General features: G+C 39.4%; 1 protein-coding gene across 4 annotated transcripts in view; it reads left to right on the plus strand.

The window, feature by feature from the left end:
* FAM53A (family with sequence similarity 53 member A) overlaps positions 1-12,114 on the plus strand; it is a 71,852-nt gene extending 59,738 nt beyond the window's left edge. For all 4 annotated transcript variants that reach the window (XM_068943597.1, XM_068943596.1, XM_068943598.1 and 1 more), the window contains one exon: positions 10,916-12,114. In XM_068943597.1, the coding sequence (XP_068799698.1) occupies positions 10,916-11,239 (324 nt within the window). In that variant the 3' untranslated portion in view covers positions 11,240-12,114. The remainder of the gene's footprint in view (positions 1-10,915) is intronic.
* The last annotated feature ends 472 nt before the right edge of the window (positions 12,115-12,586 follow it).

Raw genomic sequence — 12,586 nt, forward strand, 5'->3', positions numbered from 1 at the left:
CACTCTGTCTTACCTAGAAGAGTTAATTTGCTTGCAACTTGCTTGTCTTCGGAGTTGGTGCAATGTATTTTGAAACTAAAGTTGATATTTTTCAATGTCACTGAAGGATAAAGGACCCTATATACGTTTCCTTTATAGAAACTGTATTAAGGATCTAGTGCTGAAGTGTTGTGCTTTCAGCTTTGATATTTGAACTAATAAACTAACTTCTCCAAACTGTGTGTACTTTTAATCGGAGTTCAGCACAGGTTGCCTCAGTACTAAATATCTGTAGCAGACTTGTCGCTTCATGTCAAGAGCACTTTTTGAGCCCCGCAGTTTCAAAACTGTTCAAAATAGTCTGTGAGATCAGATACGAAGCTAGAGAAATACAGTACCTATATTAAAGAGATTGAAGAAGAACAGTGCTGATTCTGTTGTGCTTAAAACACGTTGTGCCCAACTTCACTCGTCTCTGGAAATAATTAGTGGCTAGAATCCACCTACACTTTGAATTATACTTCTACAAGAATTTATTGTTTAAAAAAAATGTGGGGTTTTGTTTGAATTGAGCAGAACACTCCTAGTGCCACTTGAACTTTGCGCATGTATGCGCACGCATATCTATGTGTATTTGTATGATAAGACTTTTAAGATTTTCATCTCCGAGTGCTTCTGTAGTGGGAAACTGGTTGGAGGAAGGGGAAACCGTTCCCAAGCTGAGGTCCCCATCCCCCTTCCTGGCAGAGGTGAACTTTATGGCGCAATTATAGGAACCCTTAAAATGCTAGTTATGATAGAGTGCCAGCATAACCCAATAACATAGGTGAGGCTGACATCTGTCAGTAACTAATGAGGGCAGCCTTAAGATCAGGATCTGGAGTTTACTCTTCTAATTTCTTAAAAATTTAACCCATTGTACTGAGTTAATATGTAACTTGGGAAAAAAAAAATAGCACTCTAGAATTTTAAGAGGAGATGGTACATGGGTAAACGGTACAAAAATTGGCGAGTATGTGATCCAGTTACGAAAGCAGTTGTCAACAATTCTTAGCAAAGTTATGAAGGAATAAGACCCTGGCTAAACTGCTCAGGAATGAAAGTTCTCTGTAAAAATAGATGAGAGACAAACGGCAGGAAATGAAGCCAATTTGGTCACGTTCTGAAGCCACGAGGGTCAAATCCTGTCCTGTGTTGCAGTGGTGCCTAATCATGAACTTAAACCATGTTACTTGAGAACAGAATTTGGCGCGGTAAAGTGAACTTCAAAATGTGGTTGATTGTTAGGAGTTTTGTGGAAGTACAATTACAACTTTCTCCTTTCTTGAAAGCAGCTAGCTACAAATCTAGGTATCTAGTAAAACTCTCGGGGTTTTTTGCGGCGTGTATATGTAAGCTTTTGTTTGCATTGTTCCAGAGCTGATTACAGTTGCTCAAGACTGTTATAATTTGTGTTGGAAGAATAATATGGTTTGTGTAGGTAGTGCGTATAAGTTACGGGTAGCTACACAGGTAGCTTTCCTCACCTGATCAGAGGCATGAAACTTTCCTTCTCTTCAAACCCAGGGTGGGCTTGGTTTTTGATTCCTCCAATGTTGGCAGACAGTACTGCAAGCCATCATCCTCTTGTTAAACAGTGTTCATGTCCTGCTCAGAGATCCACGTTTCAAGCGACTGTGGAATATGTTAATCTCTCTGTACGAAGGAGCTTGTGTGTGTAGCTTGATGTTGAATGATGCGAGTGTGGTCTCGTATTTCCTAATTTAAAATGCAGCAAATTGGACATACCTTTGTAAAATGTGTTTGGATTAGACATTATTGAAACCGAGTCTCTACAATGTCGTTCTTTTGTATTAGTGAAGCTAAGTTGTGTCTTGTTTCCAGAGCCTGTGTTTCTTTCCTGAAAAGAAAGGTTAAAAACTTCTTAATTGGAAAAGATGGACCAACTGTAGCAGAAATATGAACAGTTTCTGCTGGGGTAGAACATGTGGTCACAGTGTTTCCCTTTGTGCCCTTCTACCGCAAAAAGCGGGCTTATTCATCATCTTGTATGAAGAAAAATGTACGCGGTTATTTCTTCATCACACCATTACTTATTAGTTCACCTTGCTCGTGTAAACTTGCTAGGCTGAAGTCTCTCAGGTTTGTGCAGTTCAAGCATAGCAGTGGCCCAATCCTAGATTGTCTAGCTCTTTGTCTCCAAGAGGTATTTGAGGACTAACGTTGGAGGTATTTGCAGGGTCAGACAGGAGAGGTGAAGATGTGCAAAGACACGGTTGTTTGCCTTAAGGCAGGGCAATTGCTGTGATCCTGGGAGAGACCCGAGATTGTCGCTGCTACCTGAGCAAGAACAGAGCTCTCCTGCACTGCTCTTCCTGCTATTTCAATACCCTTTTGAGTCTCTTTCTTATGGTACTTTCTTTCCCTTTGGGGAAAACTGTGGTTAATAGATCTGTGCATTTCAGATGAAAAGCTGCTGGTGTGTCTACTAGTTGTCTTGTCTGGCCTAGTCATCTTTCTCCTTGGCCAAAATCTTCCACTGTATTAATCAGTTGCAGAAAGCAAATGTCATTATGTTGCACTTTGTTTGATGCTATATTGATCATCTGCCAGTGTAGAACAGTTAAATCTACCATGTGAACCTCTTCTACTTCAGCTAATGGAGTAATTCATAGCATCTGTAGGTATTTATTCTTTCTGGACTGGTGCTATTTTCACTTAATTACAAGCATATGAAATAAGTAGGCCTAATGGTTTTGTAATGTAATTCCACATATTCCCACAATAAGAAGTTGCGTGGTTTGTGCTTATTGAAACAGTAAGTGTAAGAGGTTGCAGTTCACAAATCCAAAGAATTGGAGAAGGTAAGGTACCAACATCTTGATTAGAATTCCACACTTTAAACTTTTAAAATGCGGTTTAACATTGGCCTGGGTTATGTATAAAGGAAAAACTGTCATATATGTTCACCCTCTTTGTGAACTGCTATTGAATCGCTATCGAATCATATTCTTTACTGTATTACCCTAAGTATTGCATTATCTCACTTAGCTTCCAATTTTCATCTTAAAGAAAAATCCTAACCCCTATGATGAATATAGTCCTGGACTTGCAGGAAACTCAGGTACCAGGGGTTTAGCATTTTCCACAAGTGTCTGTTACTCCTATACTAAACTACCATAACTGACCAAAACCTGTGTTGAAAGAAACAAATGTAAAATGGTGGTAGTGTTTTTGTCTACTTAGATTCAGTATAGAGAAACACCTTTTAGACTGAGATGCTCAAACTATACTTTAATTAGCTTAAATTGCTTAGTGTCTTATGTATGTTACTTAACACAGAATTTTAGCTGAGCCCGTGTGCACAATAAGGACAAGGAAGGTTAGCTGAGAGATTTGATGGGCCTATGAGTTTTTTCCTCAGTTCTTTGCATGATCTTTGCAAGCAACTCTAAGAACAAGATGCTAATAAAATATCTGATTTGAATGTAGAATTTGAATGTAAAATTTGGCTTCGTATGTGGAATGCCTGTCATGGATCACTTCTTATGTCTTTGGGAGGGAGGAGGGAGGAAATAGGGTGTAGAACAGAATCCACGGCAGTTTTAATCCTGCTGTACTTGAGATCTGCCATGCTTGCAACTTCGCACATGGCCACTTTGAATGCAGTGCCTTTCGCAAGATGAAATGCAACAAAAGTGATAGATACGATTTAATTGAGTCTTATAAAGTTTCCCAGCTAAACAAGTAGGCTGTTGTACTATTCTGAAGGCTGCTGCATGTGAATCTGGCCCTAAAGCCCCCTAGCCAGTGTAGGTAATCAATTTGCATGGCCTGCAGTCTCTTAGGATGGATGCTGTCCTTCCCTGACTCTTTGCATAGTACCTGACCAGTTCGTAGGTATTATGGCAGTTTAAATGGTACGTATAACTTTAAAAGTGAAGTTTATTAGAAATCCAGTATTTTTAAAGCTTTGTTATAGGCACCATTCTTTCTAAATGTGGGGGACTAACTTGATTGTAAGGAGTGGTTGCCTGGCTGCTAGCGTGTTAACTGAATATTGTTTAATTCCCCTGCTCTATCAGCTCTCCTCTTTAACCACAGGCAAGGTACTTGGTCTTTCTTTGCCTCAGCTCCATATATGAAGAAATAAGGGAGGCAAACACCGTAAAATGGTGGATTGCTGAACTAACGGATGCGAGGAACTCGAGCGCTGTTAAATGCCAGCGTATACTTGTTTGCACACATCTTGCATGGTGTCTGTGCTTCTCTTGCCATGTGTCCATGGTGAGCCATTGCCCAAAAGTCTGTCCAGATGTTCCTGATGTGTCTGCTCTTGGTGCTGTCTAGGACTGTAGAATTGCTTGCAGCCGTGCAAACCTCTCGGAAGCAAAGTTGTTGCATCTCTGCAACAACTCAACAATTTGGCTCAACTTCTCTCTTGTGGGGTACTAGTGAAGTGGTAGAGCATTTAGCATGACAATTAGGTATGCGTGGTAGTGGTAATGATCTAGTAAGCACAGAACCATGTAACACAAGCCTAGAGTTTAAATCACAAACTCACAGTTAAGGTAATTTAATTTCATTCGAACACCTGATTGCCTAGATCTCCTTCACTCTTTCCTCTTAACAAAAAAGTCACTTTTTCCTAAGTCCTCTTCATAAGTGTGTGTGTGTGTTTTTTTTTTTTTTCCCCCCAAGTGCTCTTGCTTTCTATTTCATAAGAAATAGAAACACATGACATGATTTGTGTTGAGGACTTCCTGGTCATTGCTAAAAGCAGCTTATACTTAAGTAGCACTCTCTCCTTTTATCTTCCTCATCTTACATTTGACAGCAAAAGTTGGTATAGGGTGGTACTTCATTTCTCTGGGGAAGGGGTCAAGATTTTTACACTTGTCTGCAGGTTTTCAGGTCTTTTAGAGGTTAAAGACCAAGACAGACACCAGATTTTTATGTTAGCTCTGGTGAACCACTTAGAAATAAGCCAGTGACAAGAAAAACAGTGAAAACTATTCGCCCCCCTTCTCATCTTTGTCCATTTGTTTCTCTTTTGTAGACCTTTACAAGAAGCTATTCCGGTAGTTTCTATCGATTTGTTTTTGATATGCTGGATATCCTTGTCTCCTGCCCCTCATTCAAGAGATTATGAATCATGGGGCCTTGTTTAGGGCTCCTGGATTGACAGTGATGCTGTTTGGTCCAAAAACATTAACGTGCTGTCAAGTGAGCCTCCTGTGCTAGCTTGTGGACAAGCCAGGTATGTCTGCGCTGTAGATCTGGGGGGAAGGAATAGAAAAATACATAGTTAAATTGAAATTCTGTGGAGGCCGTGAACAAACAGTTTTTGAAGACTTAGGTGACAAGAGCGAACTATTTCTAGCATCTTTGTTACCTTTTTCTCTGGCATCATTAGTCTTTCAGAAGCTCTGGCGTATGTGAGTATAACTAGAGAACTGAGCGTTTCACTTAAGTATTTCTCTCTTAGGACAAAATTTTTTCAAATAGCACTAAATAAAAAGCTAAACTAAATCACCAGTTCTTACAGCTCATAAACAAAGCTTATAAGGATTCAGTGGCACAAGTTAGAATATAAGCATAAAAATCTAGGCCAATAAATAGATCAGCTTTCTTGGTAGACTACACCAGAAAACTGCATGTTTAAATCTAGAACAGTCTGGCTAGTGGGAGATGAAAGCCTGTTACTCTGATGCTGTTCAGCATCTGATGTGAAACACGTTGATGTCAGTTTACTTCTCTTCCTGGGCATCTACATCTAAAAAATTAAAACTACCTTTGAAGATATAGCAGAGACAAAGTACTGAACAACTTTCATTTCAAGTCATAGCCGTACTGCTGTGTGTCAGCTTGCATTGATTTTTAACTGGGTCCTTGGCTTTCCAAATATGACTTCCCTTCTCTGGCTATGAAAACTGCAGTGGTAATCTTATCTCTGATGCAGAAAGTGGTTATTACAGTTAAATGTCTAATTGCACAGCAGAATGATAGAGGTTATATTTGCTCTTTCACGTTCTTATCTGGGATTCCATAGTTTTCCTACTTCCTATTCCTTAAAAGTGACATAAGAATTAGATTTTTTTAATCCAAAAATATAGGTCTCATTTTCAGGAAAATGAGAACTTTAAAGCTATGAAAAGTGGACGCCATGTTCATCCCCCAGAGTGAATTCAAACGAAGGCTAAGTTTAATCCATGAAGGTATCAGGAATTTGACAGGGATTTCAATTCTGTTTCTATGGAATATATATATAGAGAAACGTTTGTGTTAACTACTTTGCTTTGCGACTTGATAGAAGGAAACATTCTGACTTCATTTCAAATATCTAGTTTACGGATATGTAATGGTTTTTGGTTTAAATTTTTTTTAGGCATTCTAATTTATAAACTTAATGCCTATTGAAGTCTTTGATTCCTCATTTGAGGAGGGAGCAATTCTCTCCCAGGCAACTTTGTTATAACTCTAAACTCAGAATAATGCTTTAGAGTATATTAGAGAGTTCCAGGCATAGATGAAGAATACTATATTGTTTTCCTCCTGTCAGCTGTACTTCATACTGAGTCAGCATTTCTTCTTGACTGCAAGCTTCTCCAAGCCGAAAGACTGAAATGTTCACAAGATGCTCAGTGCTGTGCAAGACAGTAGAGACGACAAGTCAAATGGCAAGAGCCTTATTCCACAGTGAGGTTTATAGCAATGCAATTCATAGGCTTTAAGTATACAAATAGAAAATCAGCCAATGTACAGATCTCTTTTGTAAAATAAGCTTCAATCTGCTGTTGCCGTTACATAACTCTTTCCTTACATTTGTTCTATGTATGTATTGTAGAAGATGCAGGGATTAGGAATGTGATTGAATCATTTTAATGTACACAACCAGCTTAGATTTATAGCGATTTATGACAGGGATTGGGCATGTCTGCAGTTTGAATTGTCACAGGTAATAATACAAGTCATTAGATGCATAAACAGAAAATTCAGTTTATTGGGAGTGACACTCCTCTGTTTACATCTGTTTATGGTAGGATGTGACATCACACATACGATAGCATGTCCTAAACGTACCTCAGTGTGGTGTTTAGGGCCAGTTTTCTGTGGAAGTTTATTCTTCAGTTAAGTTCTTCCTTAAGTCTCCCTCTTAGCTTAATAAAATGAAGGATCTGCTCCACGTGAGGAAAGCTGCATCACCCACTCCTTCGCATCCCTAGAGGACCTTAACAGCCAAGGATCCCTACGTACGAGGTCTGTTAAAGCAGTATCTCTTGCGTTGTGTTGCGCAGTGGCAGGCAAAAGTCTCAGGGTGGGACAGAGCAAGCCAAATAACTAGTCGGGCTTTCTCTAGTCTCATTTGTCTGCTCAGTTCCCTCTCCTCCAAGCGTGCGGCTCCAGGGAGCTGCCTGTCTCGACTCTGTGACTAGCGCTGGGCTTCTGGTGGCTCCCGTCGACCCCTGCCCCGAGTGCCAGCTGCCGCAGCTGCACCTTCCCAGCACAGCTCTGTCTTCCACCCCCTTCCAAAGCTGAGGGGGGAAGATGGGTGTATGATGGGGGCATGGGGAAGAAGCACGAGAACTGCTGCTCCCGTCATACACTAGGTTTTAACATACATAAATGACTCAGTTTTCCCATGACTACTGTAGCAAATGCTCTAGTTCTGTTAGTAAAACAAAAAAACCACCTTTTTATTGCTTTTTATATCCGCAAAGTGATGTATTGCGGGTTTTTGAACTAGAGGTTTGGTAGAGTGCAGACATTAGCTTCCTTTCAAGCTACTTTAGGCCTTTCTTGTTTGCTTTGTATAGGAAAGGTCTAGAGAGATTTCTTTTATTTCCTTCCCCACCATTGTCTTCTCTACAAAGTTTTTTTTCTTTAATATTCAGACATTTTATCGCCCCACTTCTTTTAAAACCAAGTTTCTTTTTTTTTTTCTTTTTTCCATTGCACAAAGGAATACTTTTAGCTGATTGAGTTCTATCCATTGCCAACTGCAGATTCTTTTGTCTTGTTAGTCCAGCATCCTTTATAAACCGAGGACCATTGAGCGAGTACTCCCGGGCTCCCCACTGAGCCTGATTGTGCTTGAAAGGTGTGGTACTGTACCAGTGTAACATGTAAAGCTGCTGTTTAGAGGGCTTGAATGCATTGCAATTTCTACCTTTGGCTTGTGAAAGAAGTGGGATTGTGCTGCGAGATAATAAATCCACCTATTTTTAGTTTGGTGCGGTTGTGACAAGTGGGTGAACAAAGAACCAGTTGAATGCGCTTGCTGTTGTGTTGAACCCAGCTAAAAGTTCCCATTCAAGAGGCTTCGGCACAGTACAGCTAACAGGCAATTTTCCATTTATGTACACAAACCTTCTAGAAAGACAGCTGTGTGGTTGGATTAATTTCCAGCAGCAAATTGAATAAAAGATATTTTAGAGGGGGACTTAGGAATTTCTTTCTAAGACGTTGAAAGCAGAACTTTCAAAGCTTTCCTTTATTTGATCTCTCTCCTTCCCAGTCTCTACTATAAGTTTTAAAGGACTGAAAATATTGTCCTCTACATGGAGATGCACAACAGGAAATGTGTCCTTTTCAAAGCAGTCTGGTACAATTAGGATTCAGATATTTAATACTATCTACTTCAAAATATGCTTTTTAGCTTTTAACTAAATACGAGAGAAATTCACACCCCTTAGTCATACAAAGGGGCTCAAACGCTTGTGCCAGCGTTATTTAAGTGAACTGTGTAGAAATGTGTTGTGGAAACAGGAATGTATTGTGTATCAGAACTGATATTTTTCTCATGGGTAGAAATTTGATGATAAAGCCTTCTGACTACTCAAGGTTAACAATTTTGTTGAAGATAGTCGCATTAAAAATAGGATGTGGGCTTTAACAAAGGCTAGCTAGCAAGGAGTTTAGTGAATTTTTCCTGATACAGCTATGATCACCAACTTTTTTCCAAAAAGTTGATCTCCAGATGCAGGTCTTGGAGTTCCATAAAATCAACTCCTGAAGGAAGCCTAGTTCATGTTTGTCCAAGCAAACTAGATTATCCTTCAGATCCTGCTGGCCTTTAACCTATGAATTATTAACTGTGTAATGTATATTATAAGAGAACACTGTCCGTTAATTCTAACGTAAGGGTAGCTGATGATACCAAAATTCTTCAGAGAACTGTGCACATCATGGGCGTAACAAATGGCACCTCTGACCAGTAATGAAGAATCTGCACTGAAATGTTTTCATTTGGTGCTGACTTGGAGATACTGTTGCAATGCCTTAGGTATGGTAAGACACTGATGTTGAACCACCCTCACTGACCAGTGCTGCTTCTGACACCTCAGTATAGCTGTGCCACGACTCAGTTCCAGAAGTCGCAAGTGCTTATTTTGCTTTTCAACTTTTTTGTCTTGCTTTTTCACCTCTACTTGAGTCTTTTTTTTTCTCAAATGAATAATCTTTCTGTGTAGATTTGATGTGGACATGTCCAAGGAACTGTATGAACTTCAAGACAGTCTGTGGGGTTGTCTGCAAAAATGTTCCATATATCACTGACGTAGGGGTCAGGCAAATCACTTCACCTCTTCTTCCTCATTCCCTCTCCTTCATCCAGTCGTACGCAGACAAGGCTGGCTAATTTCTAAGTTCTCTGAATGTGGGAAATGTCATTTAAAAGCCACTTAACAGGTATTGGTAAGCTGCTAATGTGACTGCTAGTATGCAGTGGTAGAAGGATTATCCAGCGTTCTGGAAGAACGTGTGGAATGTACTGTGAATGTTGCAGTGTTCCCATTTCATATGAATATATCAACAAATGTAAAATGCTTAAGTGAAGAAATGACAAATTATGAGGGAAAAGCTGAAAATGGGTGTGGAAGTGTGAGGGCTGGTCTTGTTTCTTGCAGATTCACTTGTAATATACAATTGCCATGTGTATGTGAGACTGGAGTCACTTAACCTGTAAGATTTTGATAGCCACGCTTTCATTCTCTTGGCTCTTATCATCTCCAAGAGAAGCCCTGACTGCTTCACCCTCTTCTTTTGCTGTCTGCTCATAGGAGGTGGACTTTAGAAGCGTCTCATTCATAAATCAAACTTCTGCTGTCTGCTAAGTGTTTCTTTTGGATTCTAATTAGTCAAGGCTCCCTTATGGTTATGTTGGGAGCAGAGGCATTTTATTCTTGTATCTGAGAGGCAGAGGTAGCACGTGGATTAAGGTTTTCTTTTTTCCCGTTGCTTAAATAAAGCTGAGCACCCCTCTATTTTTAAGGTACTTTTTGTTTAGATTTAGAGTTCTCACATTCCTGAATCACTGTCCAAATGGTACCCAAATGTAAGACAAATGAAGCTGTTTGGCATTGGAGTTACCCACTTCCAGTGGAAGCTTAGATTTTTCCCCTTTGAGGTTATCCAAACGTGCCAGTTGCTGTGCTACAGACTAACCATCTATGAAGCGAGGCCCGAGGGCTCCGCAGCTACACCCTTGGGAACTTGAAGTTAATTCTTGACAACAGAAACAAATTCCTCACGAGAAGTGCAGTGCAGTTTGAACCGAATGATGTTACCAGATGCTGTGTTCCGGATTTGCCAGAAAGCTCAGACATCAAATCAGACACTTGGAGTTTCTCACTTAGTTGATTAAAGCTAAAATTTTAGACTTTTCTGCATAAACAGGGGACTGAAAATAATGCCACGAACTAGAATTCATATGTGCAGAATATCTGTGCAAAAACAGATGGTGTAGTAAGTAAACACCCTTCCTTCCTACTTCCTTGTTTCTTCATGCCCCATACTGTTTCCAGGATTACTTTAAACAAACACGCTGCTTTAATTCTGAGTACACACTGTCAACTTGTTCAAGAATTTAGGGAATTTATTCTGCTCCTCCTGTACAGTCATGATTAATATAAGCATGTATTTTTTTTAATTGCAGACTTTAAAAAATTCCAAAAGTCTTTGCTCCCTTGATTATGAAGACGATGATGATGACACACAAATGAAGACAATTGTGTCATCCCCATGTGACTCAAATGATCTTATGAACATCATCACCCCTGGTTCCAGTCCAATGAAAGAACAGCTGGATGAAGTGAGGCGTCATGGGTCATGCCAAGGTAGCTTCAAAGCAAGGAATTATAAGAAAGCAGCTGCAGTATGTGAAAGTGATGAGGACACAAGTGATTGTGAGAGCACTGAAGAGGGCATCTTTCCTCTAGACTGTGGGGACTTGGACCTGGAGCAGATTGAAAACAACTGAGACTCAAAATTGTGTGCTAGAATCAGAGTTGTTCTAAATTAAAATGATAGAGGATTACCTTTGCCATGCATAATCCATGTCCCTGAATCTCTGTATTGCCTATCTTGGGCTTGTGTTAGAAGAAATGTTTCAGGTGGGGGAAAAACGTGAACCATTGTTACCTGTTTAGTCTATTGATCAGTATGTGTATGACGACGACGACAACAACAAAAAAAAGAAGTAGGAGGTTAAATGTTATTTTGAACATTAAGGAATAATTTTGATTAAAAATTTCCTAACAGATATTTTGCATTTTTATGGCTTTTACAGTTCTGGAGAAAAAGCATCTCTATTTTGAAATGAATTTTCAGAAGGGCATTCTATAAAACTAAATCTGTCTACAGTGATTCTGGTGCGGGTATATGTTTCTTTTGTTAAAGAGCTTAATGTGAACAGTGAATTGCATAATGAAATTGGTAGTAAACCTTCAGATAGAACTCTTAAATATCTGGTTGACAACTGGTCCAAAATACTTAACTGCCATCTTTGACAGTGTCTGGTTGAAAAAACTTCATAACATGTACAAATGTTCTTTTCATACATTCAGGACTCTTTGATCAAAATATGGTAGTAACCTTAAAGGTTAACATTTTCCATGATTTTACTACTTGAATTGTTTTCTAGCCTGAAGCGATGCTAATTTAGGTGGGATAAAACTGCAAGGAGCTGCCCACCTACTTGGTCATTATGTTTTCTGTGGTTCAAAAGAATGTACAAGAGCACTTGAACTTTTAGACAGGGACTTTGTAATGATCAGTTCCCCAGGAGGTGATCCCTTCAGCAATACTAGAAGGAAACTAGTCCTTGAATTAAATAAAATGACATTTTGCTTTGCATTTGTGTCTGGTTATGAATTTTACTAACGGAAATGAACAGTCCGCAGCAGGTTCTGTATCACAGTGTATGTGTAGGATTGGGTGGAGGGGGAGGGCAGACTTTTGGTCATCTGAAAAGAAAGTGAAGTCAAGTTAATTTGGGGAGCTGGGGATTAACTTGCCCTGGATCCCAAAAGTGTGAATACATACACTGCAATCATCTCAAACGTAATACTGCAGACTATTACAACACATACATACTTTGTTCAGTCAGCTACAAGGGGGAAATTAATCTAAAAATGATTTTCAATTGCATAGAAATAGGGAAGCTTAAATTATGGCATCACATTAGTCTGCTTAAATGAGCCAGCTCATACTGTAACTTGTGCCATAAAACTAAAATATTTTAATATATTTTATTTTAAATAAGCTTAAAACAGTGTGACTAAAATGAGAAGTGAGTATCTTGGGGCATATGACAAAGGCTGGGGGA

This window comes from Struthio camelus, chromosome 4, assembly GCF_040807025.1.
Source record: "Struthio camelus isolate bStrCam1 chromosome 4, bStrCam1.hap1, whole genome shotgun sequence".
Lineage (NCBI taxonomy): Eukaryota > Metazoa > Chordata > Aves > Struthioniformes > Struthionidae > Struthio > Struthio camelus.